This window comes from Budorcas taxicolor, chromosome 15 (assembly GCF_023091745.1).
Source record: "Budorcas taxicolor isolate Tak-1 chromosome 15, Takin1.1, whole genome shotgun sequence".
Taxonomy (NCBI): Eukaryota; Metazoa; Chordata; class Mammalia; order Artiodactyla; family Bovidae; genus Budorcas; species Budorcas taxicolor.
The window spans coordinates 23,710,679-23,734,075 of NC_068924.1; the positions used below are offsets into that span (position 1 = coordinate 23,710,679).

General features: G+C 43.6%; 1 protein-coding gene and 1 pseudogene across 1 annotated transcript; one reads left to right on the forward strand and one right to left on the reverse strand.

Annotated features, from left to right (window-relative positions):
- Positions 1–186: 186 nt before the first annotated feature.
- LOC128060645 (lysosomal-associated transmembrane protein 4A-like) lies at positions 187–6,633 on the forward strand (annotated as a pseudogene).
- Positions 6,634–7,357: 724 nt separating this feature from the next.
- Positions 7,358–8,833, reverse strand: LOC128060765 (katanin p60 ATPase-containing subunit A1-like). The gene has a single exon (XM_052653146.1). The coding sequence runs from the start codon at positions 8,831–8,833 to the stop codon at positions 7,358–7,360; it is 1,476 nt and encodes a 491-aa protein (XP_052509106.1).
- Between the last annotated feature and the right edge of the window lie 14,564 nt (positions 8,834–23,397).

The window sequence follows — 23,397 nt, forward strand, 5'->3', positions numbered from 1 at the left end:
GCCTTTGGCCAGGCACTGAGGTCTCCGGACGATACTCTTCAGCCTACATACGTGAATACTTCCTGTGTGTCAGGAACTAACCTGGGCCTGGGGAATGATAAGTCACAGTTAGGAGCTTGCAGTCTGGGAGGAGAGATGGGAACAGATATAAAGAACTGTTTTTGTGAGAAGTGAAATAACGGAGGCATGAACACAGAGGTACAGGAGAATGACGGGATAGCTTACTCTTTACCCAGAGGACCCAGAGATAGGTACACAATGGAGGAGATATTTGAGCTGAATTTCTGAGAAATGAGAAGGCAATCACATAGAAAAGCATTTCAAGTATAGTCCAAGGGATACCAGTGAAATGGCAGAGTAAAGGCTCTCAAAAATTGTCTCCTCCATAACAATGAGAAAACTGGCCAAAAATTTGTCAGAATCAACTTTTTTAGAACTCTGGAAAATAATCAAAGGCAAAAGCTATGATCAACTTAAACAGCATATTAGAAAGCAGAGACATTACTTTGCCAACGAAGGTCCGTCTAGTCAAAGCTTTGATTTTTCCAGTAGTCACATATGGATGTGACTACATAAGGAAGGATGAGCACCAAGGAATTGATGCATTTAAACTGTAGTGTTGGAGAAGACTCTTGAGAGTCCCTTGGACTGCAAGGAGATCAAACCAGTCAATCCTAAAGGAAATCAGTCCTGAATACTCATTGGAAGGACTGATGCTGAAGCTGAAGCTCCAATACTTTGGCCACCTGATGCGAAGAACTGATTCATTTGAAAAGACCCTGATGCTGGGAAAGATTGAAGACAGGAGGAGAAGGGGAGGACAGCAGACGAGATGGTTGGATGGCATCACTGACTCAATGGACATGAGTTTGAGCAAGCTCGGGGAGATGGTGATGGACAGGGAAGCCAGGCGTGCTGCAGTCCGTGGGGTTGCAGAGAGTCCGACATGACTCAGCGACTGAACTGAACTATATCAACATGGGAAGAGATTATTAGAGAAAAATGAGAGACCACAGCTAACAGCATACTCAGTGGTGCAAAGCTAAAAACTTTCTTCCAAGATCAGAAACAACACAAGGATGCCCACTATTGCCACTTTTATTCAACATAATATTGGATGTCAAATCATATTAGGCAAGAAAAAAATAATAAAAGGCATCCAGATTGAAAAGGAAGAAGCAAAACTCTCCTTATTTGCAGATAACATGATATTATATCTAGAAAATCTTGAAGACTATTAGAGCAAAAAATAATGGCATGGGTGTGCAGTTAGGGAAAATTCTAGACAAAAAATACAAAGAAACCAAAAACCCAACTGCCACTTCTGAAGAGCTGCCCCCTACACACACCACAGCCCTAAAGGGTAAGCAAAACACCTAAACCACCCCTCCAACTTGACCCCTGGACACACCCCTACCCTCACCCCATATAAGAAACACTGCCCCTCAGGGAGCAAGCAAGTTTGGGAAACTGTTATTTGTTCCTGCTCCCCTCTGCTGCAGAAAGAGCCCCAATAAAGACTTACCTGGAAACAAATGAATTTAGTAAAGTTTGAGTATACAAAATCATTAAACAAATATCTATTGTGTTTCCATGTACTAATAATTAACTATCAGAAAGGTAAGTTAGAAAAATTATCACATTTATAGTTGCATCAAAAAGAATAAAATGCCTAGGAATAAATTTAACCAAGGAGGTGAAATATTTGTACACAGGAAAGCCATAAGACATTGATTAAAAAAATTGTAAAAGACACAAAATTTGTGCTCATGGATTGGAAGAATTAATATTGTTAAAATCTTCATACTACCCAAATCAATCCAGAGTCAATGAAATCCCTATCAAATTTTCAATGGCATTTTTCACAGAAATAGAACAAACAATCCTAAAAGTTGTATGGAACCACAATGACTCTCAAATAGTCAAAACAACCTTCAGAAAGAGGAATAAAGATGGAAGCATCACACAACCTGATTTCAAACTATTTTACAAAGTTATAGTAATCAAAACAGTATAGCATTGGCATAAAAACAGACACACAGATCACTGGAACAGAATAGACAGCCCAGAAGTAAACCCATTGTCAATTCATTTGTGACAAAGGAGGCAAGAATATACAATGGGGAAGGTTTGGGCTTTCCTGGTGGCTCAGTGGGCAAAGAGTCTGCCTGCAATACAGGAGACCCAGGTTTCACCTCTGGGTCAGGAAGATCCCCTGGAAAAGGAAATGGCAACCCACTCCAGTATTCTTGCCCATGAAATCCCATGGACAGAGGAGTCTGGCGAGCTACAGTCCAAGGGGTTGCAAAAATTCAGACATGACTTAGCAACTAAACAACAGCACAACATAGTCTTTTCAATAAATAGAGTTGGGAAAACTGAATAGCCATGTGTAAAAAATGAAACCAGATGCCTATGTTACACCATACATGAAAATCAACTCTAAATTGAATATAGATTTATATTTAAGATCTGTTCCAAGAAGAAACAGGGGATGAGCTCCTTGACATTGGTCTTGGCAATGATTTCTTGTATTTGACACCAAAACTAAAGGCCACAAAAGCAAAAATGAAAAACTGGGACTACATAAAAGACTGCATGACAAAATAAAACTGTCAGTAAAGTAAAAAGGCAACATGGAGAATGGGAGAAAATTTTGCAAATCATATATTTGATATATGATAAAATATACAAAAAACTCATACAACTCAATGGCAAAAAAAAACAGCTTAAAAATGGGCAGAGGATATGGCCTCTTCCTGGCCATTCTCTCAGCCTGGCTGTCCAAGAAGTCTCTCGTCTCTATCTCTCTGAAACTCCCTCCATCCAAGATGAGCCATTCTGGGTCGCTCTGGCCATTCCGCTGGTTTGGACAGGATACCTGCCTCTAGAGTGAGGTAGTGGGAGTGTAGGGTTCAGAATTTAAGAAGGTACTCACTAGCAAATCGAGTGTCAGCACCTGAATAACCTGAATGATGCCATCTTAAATCAGGTGCCCTAGTGTGCTTTATCCAAAACCCACTGAAGCATAACCCCACTGTAATTTCACCCTGAAGATTCAGATGTAGTCTCACCCTAGTCCTGGCCCTGCTCCCTGGCCTCCCCGCACTGATATTCCCTGACTCCGCTGGACCACCTCTCCAGATTAGCCTCCTCTTGAGCCTTGCTTTCTTGCTTTCTCTCCTCCATCAGTTTCTACTCTCAAAAAAAAGAAAAAAAGGAACAAGGGCCTTTTGCAACCGCCCTTCAGCTGGGACCTGGTACCTCCAGAGAGAAAACACTGTGATCTTTCTCCCCTACCCAAATGGAAATATCCAAGTTCAAGTTATACGGAATTCTCATATGTATAAAATTTTTTAAAAGAGACCACTGTATCTACCATCTCTCTTATCAAGGGAGAAAGCTGATGCTCTGAAAAGCGAGTAAGTCATAGCACATTGGAGGCCATCCAAGCCCAGGTCTCCTGACATCTGGCCCAGGGTCTTCCCCGCTCCCAAACATGCCCCACAAGCCACATATTCACTGCATGGGCAGGCTCCAAGAAAAGAAATCCCACCTGTGACTGCCACTCCAGCCAGTGCCTATGTAGTTCCAGCTTGATCATTATCTCCCCTTCGCGTCTGCCAGTGAATGACAGCTTCAGCCTTTGTGGATTTAAGCCTGCCCATGATCTTCTCTGACTGCCTCCCCTGTGGATTTCCAACTTGCTTAGACAGCCTCCATAATTGCTCTCATTTTATCCTCTGGAGGGGGAAAGGTTGGTGCTCCAGGAGGAAAACATGTCTGGTGTCATGCCGGCTTGAGATTCTGGAACACTCTGTATATCCCCCTTAGTCCCATCTATCCCCCCTCTTTAGCTTCATCTATCAGCAATGAGTCCATCAACTTCACGGAGTCTCCATCTGTGGCATGGTCCACCTACACCCACAGTATCCCCGCATCCCCTCAAATAGCCCCACCTCCTTCAAGTTCTGTTTGGATCATCCCACCGAGGTTAGTTCAAGCCACCAGACCCTCTACTGCCATCCCACAGTCTAATGAGCCCCAAGCCCATCCCCTTCCATCCAACCCTCTGGAGAGTGTTTATCTCAATGAAGAAGTTAAATGAATGACTCCTAAGTCTAATAAGAAGGACGCTTTAATGAGTGAAAATTGGGAAAATGCTAGATCCAGCTAACTTATTCCAGACCATTATTGCATATCAACAAATAGTGAAGAAACCCCAAGTGTCTGTTGCCATATTGCTTGCTTTGAACACAAAGAAATAGATGAACGTGTTTTAGAAGGAAAAGAAATCTATGTGGTCTCATATGGTAATGAGCTACTTACTTTCATCAGCATGCTGTCTCAGAGCACTCCCTTCTGTCTTGTTATTTTGCCTGAAGTCTAGAATAAGGGGTGCCCAAGCATTTCCAAGAGGGGAGGGCAGCCCCTCAGAAGGGTCCTGCAGGGCCTGGCATGCGTGTGTGCTAAGTCTCTTCAGTCGTGTCCAACTCTGTGCGACCCTATGGACTGCAGCCCGCCAGGCTCCTCTGTCCTTGCGATTCTCCAGGCAAGAATACTGGAGAGGGAGGTGACTCCTACTCACTAGCCCCCTCACTAGTCTTCTCCCCTCACTAGCCCCTTTTCTCTGCAGCGAGAAATTTGACTTTTCTTTGGCAAATGGAAATCGTGAATATCTTGGGATCATCTTTGCCTGCTCCCACCTCCTTACCTTCCAGCAGTCATGCAAATAGGTCATCTCTCAAGTTTATCCCTTCTTCCAACTACCCCCAGCTAACCCCCGACCATCCACCAGCATCTTCCCCAGAGTGACTCTAACACCCACCCAGTTTGTCTCCTGCTTCTCATCTATCCCATTCTAATCAGTCTGTACCTTTACTCCTTCCTTTTCAGGAAATCTAGATGCTCAAGTGTCAACATGAAAGGATAAAATAAATGAAAATGCACCCTTCTATTTTCTACCATGCTGCCAAAGCAGCATTTCCCAGAGCAAATCTAAACAGATTAAAAACCTACCATGGCTCTCAAGCTCCCATGATAAAAAGCATTCATTCATTTCCTCACTCATTCACTCAGCAAGTTTTTGTTGCTTCCTACCAAGTACCAGATATACCATTCTAGATTCTGGAGTTACATTAACGAACGAGTCAGGCATAGCCCCTGCCCTCAAGGGGTTTACAGTCTAGTTGGGTCAAGCCAACAATTAGAGTGCCGTCTCTGACAGGGAGGAACAGGATGTGATGGGAGCACCTAATGGGAATCCAGGGTGTTCTTAGCAGGGCACAGACGGTTTATTCCAAGTATATCCAACATACTTTTCTAGCCTAATTTTTTCTTTGCTTAACCCCTTTCGCATAAGCCAGTCTCCAGTCCTTCCTACACTAAATCACAGCACCTGTGTTCCTGCTGGCCTCTATTCCTGAAAGACCATCCCCCCTTTTACTAATTATTTTAGTCCACCAGTCAGGCAATATATATTTGCTGAGAACGTACTATGTGCCAAGCACTGTGCAAGCACCAAAGATACCATGCTGAGCAAAAATCACACTCAATCCCTGCTCCAAAGATAATGGGAAGAAACACACACGAACCAAAGGACCGCAGAAGGTGCTCAGTTACATCTGTGAGGAAGTGCTCTGAGAAGTACCAAGTGCAAAAGAGAGCTTGTAACAGACATAAGACGGAGTCTGAACCCGTGTCCTCTGCATTGGCAATTGGATTCCCATTAGACCACCAGTGAAGTCCTAGGCAGAGCCTTTAGAGTCAAGGTAAAGACTGGGCCTTTTCCCTAGAGCCACGGCAATCATTTTTTAAATGCAGCCCAGGAAGACTCGTCGTTTGGCTTGTACACAGAGACGGAGCTATCGATATCCAACGGTGGGGCGGAAGGCGTTTGTGAGGGGCCTGGCCAAGAAAGAGGCCCTCTGGATTCCCAGTGGTGTCCGTGACTTTGGAGCAGAGCCTCAGTGACCAGTCCTGTAGCACCTGGTGCTGCGACTATTGTGATGTCCGCACCTGGCGATCATCCTGGGGACAGGACACATGGTGCTCAGCCTTTGACAGCAATGCTGCTGACCGCGGAGGTAACACGCCCAAACTCAATGCCAGCTGTCAACACTCAGTGTGAAGTCACTGGCAATTACTGTTCATCCCAGAGAATGGCTGATAATGCCGGTGTTCTTTTTTGCTGTCTCTGTTCTTATGTTTACAATCAGGTTAATGCTGGTATGCGGAGGAATTTCTTAGCAATTGGGTTGGTTGATTCCGCTTTTCTGCTGCTGGCTTTTTTACTTTTTTCTCAGCTGCCTGGTTCCCATCAGTTCTCTCACTTATTTGCCAAGAATCAAAGACTATCTGGATCAATTACCTGATTTTCCTATAAAGATAACCTGCTGGCATTGGACTCCAGCTGCCTCCTGTTCATTGTTCTTCTGTTCTTTGCCTTGTTCATCACTTTAAAGCTTATCTGATCAACTGTGTTAGGGACTGTTATGAATACATCAACAGCAACATGCCATAGATTACTGTGTATCCAGCCTTTGAAGCACCTCCCCAGTGTGTTTTGCCAACCTATGAAATGGCAGTGAAGATGCCTGGGAAAGAACCAAGCCTCCTTATATACCTGCCTGAAGAAATTCTGCCTTTGTCAATAAACCCTGTACCAGCTTTTTGTCCTGTTTATTTTACAGAATGCTACAAAACAGGGCTCTTCATACATGTTTGATACAAAGTACATTTTCCTTTGTTCAAGTATTCATTTTCAAACACTGATAAGCTATTTGAATACGTATTAAATATCAGATTTTGTTGTTGCTGTTGTTAAGAATATTACATTTTAGTCATTTTTGAAGATTATCTAGGTTAAGCAAGAGCAAAATGCCATTGTTTGCCTTTGATGGGGGTTGGTAGAAAGGGGGTATTCTTTATACCTATTCTTTTTTAACTTTGCACTTTTTTTAATAATAGTTTGCTTTTTGGTTATTTGCTGTCCTGGATACTTTCAGGAAGAATGAATTAAATATTCAGGGTGAATGAGTTCAGTGTAAGATCTGAAGTTTTCAGCTATGAAAACAGGAAAAATATATCACATTTTAATTTGACTGTGGAAGATGATGGTTACATGTTTCTAATGTGTATGTGCTTCCATCTTTGAGAGAAGATGCTTTAATAAATCTCTTAAATATATATGTATTTTTTTTAACTTGAAAAAATTGCCTTTATTCAGAATCATACTTTTTTTTTCACTCTTACCATAATGAAAGTTTAAAAAAATATATCGCTTGGTGCAATGAAATACTACATTTAATTATTCAAACACTTAATGCAAGGTTGCTCACAGTTTACATGTGAGAATTTAGCATGATCCAAACTCAAATATCCATTTCTCATATCTTTCAATGTCTGCAGCAGATACTGACTTTGAAACCTTTTTTAAAGCCATTTCAAAATCCTCCATAGTTGTAGGCATATGCATTTCTTCTCTTGAAAGATTTCTGATTTCTTCTGGGGTCAAACCTTCAATACGCCTTCTCATCGCCATCAAGGATGCATCCCTGCACACGCTGGTAATGTCCGCACCTGAATAGCCCTCCATGTTTTCTGCTATACTCGCAAGGTCAACATCATCAGCCAATTCCAGCTCACGGAGACTTATTCGTAATAGCTCCTCCCTGCCTTTTGCTGATGGTAATGGAATATAGATTCTTTTCTCAAGACGTCGTCTTAAAGCCTCATCAATATCCCAGGGAAAATTAGTAGCTGCCAGAACCATAACCATTTTGGAAGGGTCATCATTTTCAGAAGCACCTCCAACACCATCCATCTGAACCAGCAGCTCAGCCTTCACCCTTCTGCTTGCCTCATGCTCTTCAGAAGTCCCTCTGCAGCTGAAAATGGAGTCTATCTCATCAATAAATATAGTAGCTGGAGAGTAAAATTGAGCCATTTCGAACAGAAGATGAACAAGCTTCTCAGACTCTCCCCTGTATTTGGAAGTCAGAGTTGATGAAGAGACATTGAAGAATGTTGTCTTACATTCCGTTGCTATTGCCTTAGCAAGGAGGGTCTTTCCTGTGCCAGGTGGGCCCACCATTAACATTCCTTTCCATGGTCTCCTAATGCCTTTAAAGAATTCTGGCATCCACATTGGTAACACCACAGCTTCCTTAAGCAACTTTTTAGCTTCTACTAAATCAGCAATATCATCCCATCGAACATTGGGATTCTGAGAAATTATATCCCTTTCCAAAGCTTCTACTAAGTCCTTATCATACCCAGTACTATCAAATTTATTTGTCTCTGGTTCTGTAGCTGCAGCAGGTGATTTGTTCTTTTCTTCTCTTCCTTTATTCTGTTCTTTCTTTTCCCGACTACGAACAGCTTTCCCTCTGTCACTGTGAAGACTGTGTGTGGATGGATGGTGAACTCTGACAGCTGTACTTGGACAGTTACCCTGTGGTTTAGGGTCGCTGTACTGAGAAGACTGGCGTTTTCTAGGTCCTGGTGATGGTCTTCGTTCAGCAGGTACGGGCAAGGACCAGACTTCTCCCTCAGACGCTGGAAGCTCATGTTGTGCGGCTTTTAATGGAGTGCTCTCTAGTTTAAAGCTCTCTAGTGTTTTCATGATATCCTTAACATGTTTTGCTTCCACATTTATTTCCTGCCAAACCTGTTGCCATTTCTGCTGGAGGTATGTATCTTTGACTGAGTACAGATACTTGTTCATTTGGTCAGGAACTCCCTGATAATAGACCATTGCAGAGTCGTAATTTCCCAGCAATGCATATTCACGGGCCAACTTTACATTCTCACTAATCATAAGAAGACTCATGCTCAATTACAAGCTTCCAAATTTGTCAGTTCAGAATAAGCCCTCCCTCTTCTAAAGTCTCCCGGTACTTGACTGGGGGCCTTCATCTCAAGGCACTTGTCCACCTTGAATCTCTGAGAGCAGGAAAAGATCAAAGTTGGTAACTTCTGTGCATGAAATGCAAGTCTTACGGAATATCTGCGGCGCAGAGGCTCTCGGGAAACCGCCCACTGCCGGGCGTAGGGGGAGAGCCGAGCGGGGTTCCGGGCAGCGAGGAAGGAGGGCCCTGCCCTGTTCTGCCCCAGCCACCCTGCTGTCTGCTCACGGACCTAGCACTGTCTGGTCCAACCGTCACGAGCCCCAGATGCTGCTTCAAGTAGCCCAGACTTTGAAGGCAGACCCGCCAGGGTCACTTCCGGTGCCAAGGCTGGCCTCGGTGACTCCAGCCCACGCGGGGCAACGCCCCGGGCAATATATATGTATTTTAAAACAGCCCAGGGATGTGATCAACTTGCCACCATCCTTTAAGACCCAAGTCAAATGTCCCTCTGTCTTCCCAATACCCCAGAGAGTCCCGTCCTGGAGAGCTCCCTCCAGCAGCCCAGGTACCCTGTACAGGGGTGACAAGCGAGGTGATAGGTAGATCCTCAACAGCAGAGACTCTGTCCTCTCAGTGGCACACAGTGTGGCACATGCTAAGTGCCCAGTAAAGAGTTTTCCAGCCGCCAGTCACTCAATCAGCACCTGCAGCTGTCAGTCTTACTTCCTCCCCACCATGCCGCCCGGTCAGGAAACATCCACCCTCCTTGTAGACTCCTATCACCCCTTGGCTTCTAAGCAATCCCTCTGCCTCCCTTCCTTTTTTTCTAAATTTAGTTTTAATTGGAAGATAATTGCTTTACAATGTTGTGTTGGTTTCTGCCATATATCAACATGAATCATCCACAGGTATACACATGTCCCCTCCCTCTTGAACCTCCCACCCATCCCACCCTATCCCACCCCTCTAGGGTGTCTCAGAGCACCAGCTTTGAGTTCCCTGCATCATACAGCAAATTTCCACTGGCCATCTAATTTTACATATGGTAGTGTGTGTGTGTTTCGGTGCGACTCTCTCAGTACGTCCCACGCTCTCCTTCCCCTACTGAGTCCACAGACTCTGTCTTCCCTGTGTCTGCATCTCCATTGCTGCCCTGCAAATAGGCTCATCAGTACCATCTTTCTAGATCCCGTATTGTGCCTCCCTTCTTTCCCCTCATAACCCACGCTCCACATGCCTGCCAGGGTTCCATCTTCAACAAAGGTCCGACCAGGCCCCTCTGTTACTTACAGAAGCTTGCACCTACTCCCCAAAGTCTGCAGGGTCAAACGCACGTTCTTCAAGCTAATTATTCAATGCCCCTCACAATCCAATCTCAAACTAATTTTTCTAGCCTCGGATTTCACTGGATCCTTCCTTCCTTGGACACTTTATTCCATTTACAGTCAACGCCCTAGAATATTCCTCAAGCAGACCCCCACTCCCATCCCCATGCCTCTACTGAGGCTGCACTTCCCTCATGTTTTCACAATTGGAAAAGTTTTCTGGTGCTTCAAGCTATATAGCTCGACTGCTAACCCATCACGAAACATCTCCTCTCAGCCCCCAAATCCAAAATTAGTAATGTCTTTTCTTTGTATTAATACATAGTCATTCCTAGCACCTTGCCCAGTAGCCAGCACGTCCTAGTCCCAATCCTGTCCCTGCCCTGCGCTGTCCCTCATCAGCCACTGAGGCAGCCATGAAAAGTAGAACATATGACAGAAACCAGCACAACATTGTAAGGCAATTACCCTCCAATTAAAAATAAATTAATAAATTTAAAAAATAGAGTGGTGGGAGGGACGGGAAAGCAGCTCCCTCTTCCCACGTGGGAGCCTGCCTTCCCAGGAGGAAAGGGAAACCAAGCCACACTTATTCAAATCTTCAAAGAAATGACCTGACCCGTATTCTAGGAAACGGTTTCTAAGCGTGCAAAGAAGCAGCCATTGTTTCTGGAAGATTTCTTAAGCTCAAATATAAACTATCAAGTCTGTGATTTACATACTATAAATAAAAGTGACCTCCCCAGATTGCTCATTTTGTTAATCAAAGACCTCTTTTTCACTGTGCTTAAAAGCCATTTGCTTTGGGAGCCGTTCAGATTTATATCTAAAGACGTAACCGTAGGGAATGCTCGGTGCAATATGAATTGTAGGAATTCTCCACATGGGAGTCAGCGGTGTCACTATTGGACACAAAGGGCATTTCGCAGCTGCCTTAATCAAGACACAATGGAGTAGCAAAATACATCAATCATGTGTTTGATTAGAAGTATCTTCCTAAACATCTGCTCCAGGTCAGCAATAGCAAACACCTTAAATCAATGTTAAACGACTGATGTGACTGTAAAAGCTTTGTCACTCAGAGAAAGTCAGTCAGTCTCTCCATGTACAAATTGTTTTGATATCCATTTTGGCATTCACTGGGCTTCCCTCGTAGCGCAAACAGTAAAGAATCTGTCTGCAATGCTGGAGACCTGGGTTCAATCTCTGGGTCGGGAGGATCCCCTGGAGAAGGAAATGGCAACCCACTCCAGTATTCTTGCCTAGAAAATTCCATGGATAAAGAAGCCTGGCAGGCTACAGTCCATGGGGTCGCAAACAGCCAGATACGACTGAGCAACTAAATTTCACTTTTTTTTGTCACTCACTGGTCTCTTCTTTCTTCTCCAAGACTGGCTTTCATCAGTTATCCAAAGCACATCAGTGGCTGATTGCAGATGGTGAGGTTGGGCCACTGCACAAAGTCCTCTGCTGTCTTGGAATTCATGGTCCAACGCAGACACACACAAAACAGAGGCAACAAAATGGCCCCAGTAATATGTTGCATGCTACATACAACATAAGCAAAATCCAATTTCTCTTCATGTTCACATCATCCTGTGTGGGGACAGCTCCTTTGAAGTTTACTGTTTTCATGACCACCCTGGGAGGGACACGAGGCAGGAGACTTCTATCTCCATTTGATTAATGATCACACTGAGCACAGAGGGGCGAAACGCTATGCCCAGGTTCATGCTGGTGAGTCCAGTGACAAGGCCAAAACACGAATCCGAATCTTCTGACTTTAAATCCAGAGCTCTCTCCCCTTCTCCAGGGCTGCCTCCCAACAGACCTGAGAAGATCAGAGAAAGATGGACAACGTTGGTGCCCTTGGAGGAAGAGAGGGATATAGAGCTAGTGTTTAGGTGGGGGAGACAGGAAAGGGCTTGAGGAACTAAGCCAGCTTGGACCGGTGGGACGCAAGAAGCTGACAAGTCCAGCGGAGGGAGATGTTTGGAAACCTTTTTTCTTTTTTAATGGCTGTGCCAGGTCTTCGTCACTGCGCGGGCCTTTTCTTGAGTTGCCGCCAGTGGGGGCTACTCTGCAGCTGCAGTGTGCGGACTTCTCATTGCAGGGGCTTCTCTTGCGGCGCAGCACAGGCTCTAGAGAGTGCTGACTTCACTAGCTGCGGCACGTGGGCTCAGCAGTTGCAGATCCCAGGCTCTAGAGCACAGGCTAGTAGTTGGCACACGCGTTTAGATGCTCCGCAGCGTGTGGGATCTCCCCAGACCAGGAATCAAACCTGGGTCTCCTGCATTGGCAGGCAGACTCTCTACCACTGAGCCACCAGGGAATCTTTTAAAATTATGGGAGAGAACTGACTTGATTTGTGGCAAGATGAAAAAAGAGGTAGATGAAAATGCAGGGCGTTGACTTTTAAGGTGGTTCCCATATACTTCTTTTTTTTTGCCTATGGAATTTTTTAAATTAATTAATTTATTTATTATTGAAGGATAATTTCTTTACAGAATTTTCCTGTTTTCTGTCAAACCTCAACATGAATCAGCCATAGGTATATATATATCCCCTCTTGAAGCTCCCTCCCATATTCCTCTCCATTGCACCCCTCTAGGTTGATACAGAGCCCCTGTTTGAGTTTCCTGAGCCATACAACAAATTCTCGTTGGCTATCTATTTTACATATGGTAATGTAAGTTTCCATGTTACTCTCTCTATACATCTCACCCTCTTCTCCCTCCCATATACTTTTGAAAGACACATTGAGGGTAGGAAATTCTAGATGGCAGTTCAGCTTCCCTCTCTTTTTCTGCCAAAACTGGAGCAAAGTTCCCCAGGGCCTGAGGCTGCATCAGGAATGCCTGGGATCAGCAGTGAGCTCTGGTAGTCCGTAAACCAGAGTTATGCAGCAGCTGTCCCAGTAACTTGGTTAATTAAATTAGAGCCCACTGAATGCTTTATTGACCTAAAGCTCACTCCAGTGAGCAGGCCCACTTAGAAGGTGACTATGTTCACTGGTTAACAGATTAAATAGAATGGTCACGGAAAATCAGGAGTGATGGGAAAAGTCCCCTCACTGCAAACAAATCATCTGAAGGGCAGCTGCTAGAGAATGACCTGTAGGTGATTTATCTGATGTTACGGGTTGAATTAGGACTTCCCTGTAGCTCACGTGGTAAAGAATCTGCCTGCGATACAGGAGACCAGGGTTCAATCCCTGGGTCAGGAAGACCCTTTGGAGAAGGGAATGGCAATCCACTCCAGTATTCTTGCCTGGAGAATTCCATGGACAGGAAGGCTGGTGGGCTACAGTTCATGGGGTCACAGAGTCGGACACGACCTAGTGACTCACACACACACGGGTTGAATTGCCCTCCCTCCACGAAATTCACGTGTTGAGATCCTAACTCTAGAGACTCAGACAGTGACCTTATTTGGAGATAGTGTCTTTATAGAGGTTACTAAGTTAAAATGAGGTCATTAGGATGGGCCCTGATCCAATATGACTGACCGGTGTCCTTAAAAGAGGGGGCATTTGAACAGAGGGAAGATGATATGAAGAGACACAGAGAGAAGACGGACAGGAGAGAGACCTGTAACAGATCCTTCAGAAGGTACCAATTCTGCCAACACCTTAATTTTAGATTTCTAGCCTTCAGAACTGTGAGATGATACATTTCTGTTACTTTAGTCACCCAACTTCTGGTGCTTTGTTACAGCAGACCTCACCAATTAACACATCTGGGGACACACCAGAGCCAGAAAGACCCCTGGGTGAGAAGGAATTTTCATGAGCACAGTGAAAAGAGCCCCAGCTCTGGAGTCAAACCAACCTGGGATGGAACCCTGACTTTGTATTATCCACTGTGTGACCTTGGGCAAGACACTTCATCTCTCTGTGCCTTGATTCCTCATCTGTAAAAGTGGGATAGTAATATCCTTCTTTCTCAAAAGAGTGTTCTTAGGATTAAACGTGAAAACATACAGTCTTTGGCTTCTGTTGATCCACGTCACACATGACCCCTCAGCAACTAGGCACAGTCATCAATGTAAATTTTGACCATTTAACAACACCAATGTAATGGACATGACTCATTTTCCTAAAATAACTATAAAATGCAAGAGAGTCTGAGGTTACCACACCTTCCATGGGGTTCTGTGAACATTATGACGATTGTATCCCTTCTCCATTCTTTTGGCCCCACTGAATTTATCACGCATTTGCTCTTTCTCCCTCTGTCAGACTGGAGACTTCAGCTTTTCTTTTTTTTTTTCCCCTCAGCTGCGTTGGGTCTTTGCTGTGGTACATAGGGCTCCAGAACATGGAGGCTCAGTAGTTGCAGCAAATGAGTTTATTTACCCCATAGCATATGGGATCTTAGTTCCCCAACCAGGGATCAAACCCACAGACTCTTAACCATGAGGTCACCAGGCAAGTCCTGAGATTACAGCTTAATGCTCAGAAGTTCTCCTCCTTCATTTGTCTTGCCAGACTTGGGCCAGAGGGGAGAGTTCATTTAGCAGTCTCTAGGACCTGCCTCTCACCGTGTCACTCTGGAGCTCACTCCTGAAGATAGCCAAATAGACTTCGAGAAAACAAAATGCACTTTGATTCGTCTTTTTTGTTGCCTGCTTGAAAAAAAAAAATCGTGTCACTTAAACCCTTCAACCTCCACCCCAAAATAATTATTATCATAACAAAACCAAATGGAAAACCACTTCCTGTAACAATAAGGTCATATACTAAAGCTCTATTCATCCAGGTTTGTTGGGAGATTGACTATTTTGGTTAACTTTCCATTCTACTTAAAAGTTATCTTATTAGGATTTCCCTGGTGGCACAGTGGATTCGAATCTTCCTGCCAATACAGGGGACACAGATTCAATCCTTGGTCCACAAAGATTCCACCTGCCTCAGAGCAACTAAGCCTGTGTGCCACAACTGCTGAGCCCATGCTCTAGAGCTGGAGAGCCCCAACTGCTGAGCCCACGAGCTACAGCTACTGAAGCCTGTACGCCTCGAGTCTGTGCTCCAAAACAAGAAAACCCACTGAGGTGAGAAGCTCTAGGACTGCAAGGAAGAGTAGCCCCTGCTCCTTGAAGCTAGAGAAAGCCCTTGCACAGCAACGAAGACCCAGTGCAACCAAAAATAAAATAATAACAACAAAACAATAAAGATTAAAAGTTAGCCTATCAAAGCTAGAGAACAACTTCCAAAGAATTAGAATATAAGCCAAATATGCTAAATTCCAAGTGCACTGGGATGGTTTGCTCTTCCCTGTTTCAGTAGCCTTATAGAATTTGTCAGTGTTTCAGGGACAATGTCAGGCCTTCAGTTAGTGCTGAAGAGTCCTGATAACAAGAGCTGAAGTTATCAATAACTTGCACCTCCAGGTGGCATGAATTCTAAACAAATAGGTTTGTATGCATCTGCATAAACATATACATATGTACCTATAACTTATATATACACACACACACAAGTACAAATATCTGCACACAGTCAAGGAAAACAATGTCAAACCCTTCCCACATGAGAGGTCACAAGGACTACATACAAGGACACTCCAGGTCATGCCACAAATGTGCCCTGCATTTTACTTGAGCCGACCTGTCACACATTGTGTGGGACTGACCTCAAATCAATCCATGATTATCTATTAAGTATACTTTGTCCAAGAAGAGCATTAGACACCATTCTCGACCACAAAGACTTCCAGTTTAGTTGGAGAAACCCCTACATAACTATACTCTAAAGTTGAGTTCATTGAGGTTGAAGTGCTAAAGCTAACGTCTGTGTGGTCGTCACTCTGTGGCAGGCCCTGTGCCGTGCATTTTACATAAATCTTCTCATTGAGTCTTCTCAGCAAACCCATGACCTCAGTCGTTAACTTCATTTTACAAATGAAGATTCTGAGACTTAGAATAAAAAACGTGTCCAAGGTCACAGAACTAAGTAAATGTAGACGCAGATATGAAACCCAGGTCAGTGTGACTCCACAGCCCAGGCTGGCACTTTACCCACCCACCCCCAACCCTGCCTCTTCTACCCTTCCTCCCACCCGAGTCTGGGTAGACCAGCTGGCCGCTGCAATGATCCTCCAAAAGGTCAAAGCTCTTTCTTCTTGTTCTTCCTTTTTCATTCCCACCTACTCATCCAAAGCTTCTACTACTCCTCCCCAGAAAACAAAACAAAGAAACAAACAAAAAACAGAGAACTAGGATTCAGGCTTTTCAGGAGTTTTTTCTTCTACTCTGAAGCAAACTCCAAGGGGAAATATAATTCAGTGCAAAGCAAAAAACATTTTTACTGTCTTTGCTTCATGGAAAAATAATATTACTTTCTTAATGAGACCATGACTTTGTAAAAAAAAAAATTAGTTGTCATATAGGTCTGCCTCTCCTCTGACTGAACTACTCTTTGTTCCTTACTGATTTGTTGGCAGAAATTAGCCAAAAACAAACACCAGAGAGTTAAGATTGTACTTTCCCAAGAACCCCAAGTTAAGTTCTCATAGGTTGAAAAAGTGAATGATTAACAACTAGATACTTGGGGCAAAGAGAAACAGAAAATTAGAAATAATACTCCACAAGCATCTACTGCAGTACCACCCAGCCAGATGGAAAAAGTGGCTGATTTTTTTTTTTTAATAAACAAGAAGTTGACACAGAGACATAGGGAATTTCTGCTTTCCATAAGTCTGCTAGAGGTTCCATTCTACTAAAAACCAGGATGTCTAATGTGTTTTTTAAATTGCTTTGCTAATGATTGCTTTTCAGAAAGCCAAAGAAGCAAAGAGGGGAACTTTTTATTCAAAATATCAGTTAGAGAACAATTGCAAATTTCACAATAGGCAAGGAAGAAATGATTTGGTCAAGGCACAGTTCCTGGTTTTAGGAAAGCATATTTCAAAGAGCACAGAAAAGGAATTCCCTGACAGTCCAGTGTTTAGGACTATGAACTTCCACTGCAAAGCACAGGTTCAGTCCTTCATCAGGGAACTAAGATCTCACAAACCACATGGTGAAGCCAAAAAAAGAAAAAAAAGAGCTCAGAAAGGTGCCAGAAATAATCTCAAGGCTATAGACTTTTTAAAAAAGACATAATATTTATATGTAGAATTTTTTTAATGCAACTTATAAAAAAGTTAACTTACTTGCAAAACAGAAACAAACTCACAGGCATAGAAAACAAATTTACTATTACCAAAGAAGAAAAGGGAAGGGGAGGGATTAAATTAGTAGTATGGGATTAGTAGACACACACCACTGTATATAAAATAGATAAATAACAGGGATTTACTTTATAGCACAGGGAACTATATTCAATATCTTATAATATATCATAATGGAAAAGAATCTGAAGCTGTACACTTGAAATTAATACATTATAGATCAATTATAGCTTAATAAGTAAAATTAAAAATACTTCATACTCTGAGTGAAAGAGGAGGGGAAGGACTTCCCTGGTGGTCCAGGGGTTAAGACTTCATGCTTCCACCATAGGGCATGGGTTCTGTTCCTGGTTGAGGAACTAAGATCCCTCATGCCTTGAGGTGTGGCCAAAATTTTTTTAAAAAAGAAAGAGGAGAAAGTATTTCAAAACCAAAAATCTGACTGTATAATAAATATGACAATACAATAAAAAAAACAAGAGTCTACAAATGAAAACCCAGTGATGAGTTAAATAAAACAGCAACAAAAGCAGGCCCTTTATAAGCAAAAATAGAAGAATGGCCTGGACATGAAAAGATAGTGTCAGTAAGATCAAAACCAAGAATATGCTTAAGTTTACGAAAAACATTATTTCAATGAATTTGACAGTGGATAGGGAGCAGCAAAAGAGGATGGTCACTGAAAGAAAAGGAAAAAAGGGTTCTGCTATACTTGATAATGGGGCTTCCCCCACGGCTCACCAGTAAAGACTCCCCCTGCAATGCAGGAGATGCTGGGGACTAGGGTTTGATTCCTGAGTCGGGAAGATCCCCTGGAGGACGGCATGGCAACTGGATACAGTAGTCTTGCCTGGGAAATTCCATGCACAGTGGAGCCTGGAAATGTACAGTCCCTGGGATCGCAAAGAGTCAGACACGACTGAAAGGACTGAGCGTGCAGGCACGCACACGTGATCATGTGATGTTAAAAAAGTGACACAGAGAGAATTGAACAACGCAAACACCATTTTGCTGCCCAGTTCCTATCAAGGAGAACTATCTTCAACCTGGGAAGGCTAGAACAAATGCACTTGGGAGGAAATGGAGCCTAAGTTAGGTGAAAAGACAGAAAAAGAAAACCTGGGTTTTTCACAGTTGCAGACACAGGTGAATTATGGGACTTAAAAGAAACTTCAGATGTAATCCCAAATCCAGGTTACATCGTCCTTGATTTGAGAAAGTGCCCCAATTTTCAAAAAGGGGGCAAAAGACCTACTGCGATTAAAGTCAATTTTACAAAAGAAAAGATGACTAAAGAGAAGGTGAGCAAGAAGCCCTAATTTTTTAATTTTAAGTAACAATAAGGTAGATACAGATATGGCAAACTATTTAGACTATGCTTTTAGGAACAGAGCTTAGCATGGAAATTAAATGAAATGTATAACAAGGTTAATCTGAGATATTTAAAGCTGTGCATAATTTTTATCATGCTGCATCAGGCATAAATGGAGCCCTTCATGCACATGAAAACAATTAATACTCTTTCAGGCAGCATTTCTGAAGTCAGAGAATGGGAATGGGAGACAGAAGCCAGCCAGCAGCTGCTCCACTCCTGACGCCACTCCACCCAGACAGGCCGGAGGGAAGGGAGCCACTCTGCCTGAAACCAAGCCAGTCCCAGAGTCCAGCCAACACCCGAGAGCTGGGACACCGAGTCTACTGGGATTGTCTGTGAGAGGAAGCCAGCAGACCCTGGTTCTAAGGGATCGCTCTCATCAGGAGATATCCTCTCTGATGAGATGATCAGCAAGACTCTTTTCTGGGCAACCTTGGAACACGCAGAAACCATGGAACTGGGTTAACTGGAGCAAGTGGCAAGGCAGAGAGGAGGAGGACACAAGGGGCAAGTGGTGGCGAGTCAGCCGTCAGCGGCATTTGAGGCGTTTGTTATTTAATAGCCAGTGCTCAGGGAAAGGGAGCGGGGTGGACACAGGCTCAACGTGAACGAGGAACTGAAGCTGGGATAAAAAGGGAGAGGCTGCCAGCTAGAAGACACTTCCTGTGGGCAGAGCAGAGAAACGACAGGGGCGGAGAGACGGAAAAAGAGAAAGCTTCACAAGAAACAGCATTCAGACTTCTCACAAGAATGAGCCCTGGGTTTAAAATGACAGTGCTGTCTGGCATTTGCTTCAGCAATTCAGTGTGTGTTTTCAAGAGCAATGGGGTGGCAGTCGGGCGGGGGTGGGGGGGGAGGGGGGCGAGGCACGGGGACACAGATGAGACAAGATTGACTGCATGATCACAATTGCCAAAGATGGATGGTAGCTACCTAGGGGTTCACCACACTATTTTCTCTACATTTATACATGTTTTCTCTCTTTTGGAAGCTACTAAAAGTTTCTGATTTGACTCTGTTTTTTTAAAAAAAAACAAACCTAAATCCTTTTCATGCACAATCTTCCCCCCCCGACACACACCCTCATTACTTCTCTAAGCACCTTTTCTTCCCCTCTTTCCCTCACTCTCCGCTGTTTCTTCACCAGACACACTCCTCACACCTTAGGACTTTGCAAGGGCTGGTCTCTCTGCTCAGAGTTGTCCGCACTCAGACATCCACATAGCTTGCCCACCTCCCCTAACCATCCTATTCAGAATGTCAGCTCTCTCCCCTTTCCTCCAGCCCTGGAAGGACAAAGGAATTTGGATTTATCACCCCATGTTTATTTTTTCCACACATTTAAAATCTTCAAACATATTACTTTACTTATTTCATGTGTTTATTTTCTCTCCCAGTTCCGTTCAGTCGCTCAGTCGTGTCCAACTCCTTGGGACCCTATGGACTGCAGCACACCAGGGGACCCTATGGACTGCAGCACGCCAGGCTTCCCTATCCATCACCGACTCCCAGAGCTTACTCAAACTCATGTCCATTAAGTTGGTGATGCCATCCAACCATCTCGTCCTCTGTCATCCCTTCTCATTCCTCCAATCCTCCCCCTCGTCAGGGTCTTTTCTAAGGAGTCAGTTCTTCCCATCAGGTAGCCAAAAGTATTGGAGCTTCAGCTTCAGCATCAGTCCTTCCAATGAATATTCAGGACTGATTTCCTTTAGGACGGACTGGTTTGATCTTGCAGGCCAAGGGACTCTCAACAGTCTTCTCCAACACCACAGTTCAAAAGCATCAATTTTCCAGCACTCAGCTTTCTTTATGGTCCAACTCTCAATCCATACGAGACTACTGGAAAAACAATATCTTTGACTAGATGAATCTTTGTTGGCAAAGTAATGTCTCTGCTTTTTAATATGCTGTCTAAGTTGGTTACAGCTTTTCTTCCAAGGAGCAAGCATCTTTTAATTTCATGGTTGCAGTCCCCATCTGCAGTGATTTTGGAGCCCAAGAAAATAAAGTTTGTCACTGTTTCCATTGTTTCCCCATCTATTTTCCATGAAGTGATGGGACCAGATGCCATGATCTTAGTTTTTTTAATGTTGAGTTTTAAGCCAACTTTTTCACTTTCATCTATCTCTTAAATCTCTTTAGCACCAGAATTTGAACCACCAGAGAAACAGGGAGTTTTTGTGGGGTTTTTCTGAGGAGGGCATTGTTCAGTGACTTGAATAATGCCTGCACCCAGTAAATGTAAGTAGAATCAATGTAGGGAGTTTTAGGACCACTTGTAAAGCTGAGGCAAGGGAGGGAGTAGGTGTCTTCAGCCCTGGTACTAGTGTCTTCTTCAATAGCAGGTGTAGCTAAGACCTATCCACTCCCACCGTGCTCTCTCACACTACACAAGAAATCTGGGGCATTCTGATTCCTGAGGAGGAGTGCAGAACTTATACATAGCTCATCAGCATCATTGCCCTCCTCCCCAAACTCAAGGCAGAGATTTCATAACATGGTTTCGAGACATCTAAGGCTAGCTCCAGTTACATTATGTGACATCACAAACTTCTCAACCAAACTCCTCATGACAAGGAGAGGAATGTCTGTCTAAACCATATAATTGAAAAACTTCTCAAAATTGGGGCTTTGTAACTTTCAGGAAATTTTAGGCTTTAGCAAAATGTCTATTTTTAGGAGGAAGTTATAGCAAAACCAAAACCCAATTTAAAAAGACTGCTTTGTGCCATGACATTTTATGTGTGAAGCAATTTTCAATAACCTTATTCCTTCCCGAATTTAGAGCTACCTTCCTTTGCTAAGAAGTCACTCCTGTACATGCCTTCATTTTTATATGGCACAAGCTAGCTGTGCCATATAAAACTTGGGCAAATTACTCCTTTGGGCCAGTTTTCTTATAAGAAAAACATCCCCAGAGGATGTATGTGTACCTCTCAGAACTTTCAGAAGATAGACTTAATCATAGGAAATCAAATAAACAATAGAATGCTCCCTCAGTCGTGTCTGACTCTTTGCAATCCCCTGGACTGCAGCCCACCAGGCTCCTCTGTCCATGGGATTTTTCTAGGCAAGAATACTAGAGTGGGTTGCCATTTCCTCCTCCAGGGGATCTTCCAGACCCACAGATCAAACCTGCGTCTCCTGCATTACAGGCAGATTCTTTACCACTGAGCCACTAGGGAAGCCCACGTCTTTTTTTTAACAATGTTATTAATCAAAGAAAATACTGTCTGATCTATTCACAAGTGATTGTTCAGTGGTGTGTCGCCATTCATAATACAGATGCATACAGAGTCTGGGCCACCCTGCTGCACTGACCAAGGTCAGAAAGTAAGCCCAGGGTGGAATGGACAAGCTCCTCGGCCTCGGTTCCCATGGACCAGGCCTACCTGCCTTGTGCTGCTCCTAGGCCTGAGCAGAGAGTGCCATCTGGAGGATCCCCATTTCAGAGCGAATCCAGTGCGAGTGACCATGCATGGGTCACCAACGATTCAGAATCCACACTGCAACAGAACCACTATCGAGATACCTCGGGGGGTGGCCTTTTTAACAAAAGCTTTCCGTTTTACTAAAACGTTGGAGACCCTTTCTGGAATTTCATTTCCCTGTCATTGGTATAGTTCTGGGTGTAATCTGGGAAGAAGCTTCTCGTTGACCTACAGACACAAGAGTCAAGCCTCTTAAAGTTCCTTTACCCTCGGGACTTCCCTGGCAGTCCAGTGGTTAAGACTTTTCCTTTCAATGCGGGGGGGTTGCTGGTTTGATTCCTGGTAGGGGAAGTAAGATCCCACATGCCTCCTGGCCAAAAAAAAAAAACCCAAAACATAAAAACATAAAAAACTCCAAAATCAATTAGGGTTAGGGATAGGGTTAGTTCAACACTGTAACAAATTCAAGACAGACTTTGAAAGTGGTCCACATCAAAAAAAAAAAAAAATCTTAAAAAAAAATCCCCTTACTCCCATAATCCACACTCTTTCAAGAGGAAGATGGTTCCCCTCCCAGTTCATCCTAGGTCCCCGATCAGAATACTTACCTCAAGGTCTCAGTGAGAGCTGCAAGACCCTACTCCCATGGTGCTCAGTCAGATGGCTCATCTCTGACCAGAACAAATATTCACTTAAACACCAGTTGTTCATTGCCTTGGCAATTGGAGTCTGCCCGCTCTGTGTGCTATAATATACAGAGTATTCATCAGAGGAACAAATGCTGAGGGATGGAGTCTAGCCAGCCTCAGAAGAATTGTGATGCAGTTTTTTGTGCTAATGGTGGAGAGAGAAGGGATGAGGAGCACGCTATTGAGTTATGAGAGATCCCACCCCTCAATTGCTACACCTGTCAAGCAATAGGAATAGCTTCTATGAACAAAAGAAATCTGCTATTGTGTGTTAACAGTCCTGTAATTCATGTATTTCAGTTCTGTCCTTAGTTCCCCATTCTCTCCATCGCTGAAAAAAATAAGAATGCTACCTCAAATTGTGTGGATTTTCAAAAACAGATATTTTCTTCATCTGTGAAAACGGTCCCCTCCCCTTCTCTCAAGGGACAATTTCTTTGTTCTCAAAAAAACTAAAGTTGGTTCAGGCATCTTTTTTCTGTGCGTTGTCATAATAGGGTATGCTGAGTATAAATAAATAGGTTGTCATTAACCGCAGCTAAGTTCTCTG

Bases quoted from the DNA above. Each gene is read 5' to 3' on its own strand.
- LOC128060765 (XM_052653146.1), bottom strand. From the start codon at position 8,833: ATGAGTCTTCTTATGATTAGTGAGAATGTAAAGTTGGCCCGTGAATAT.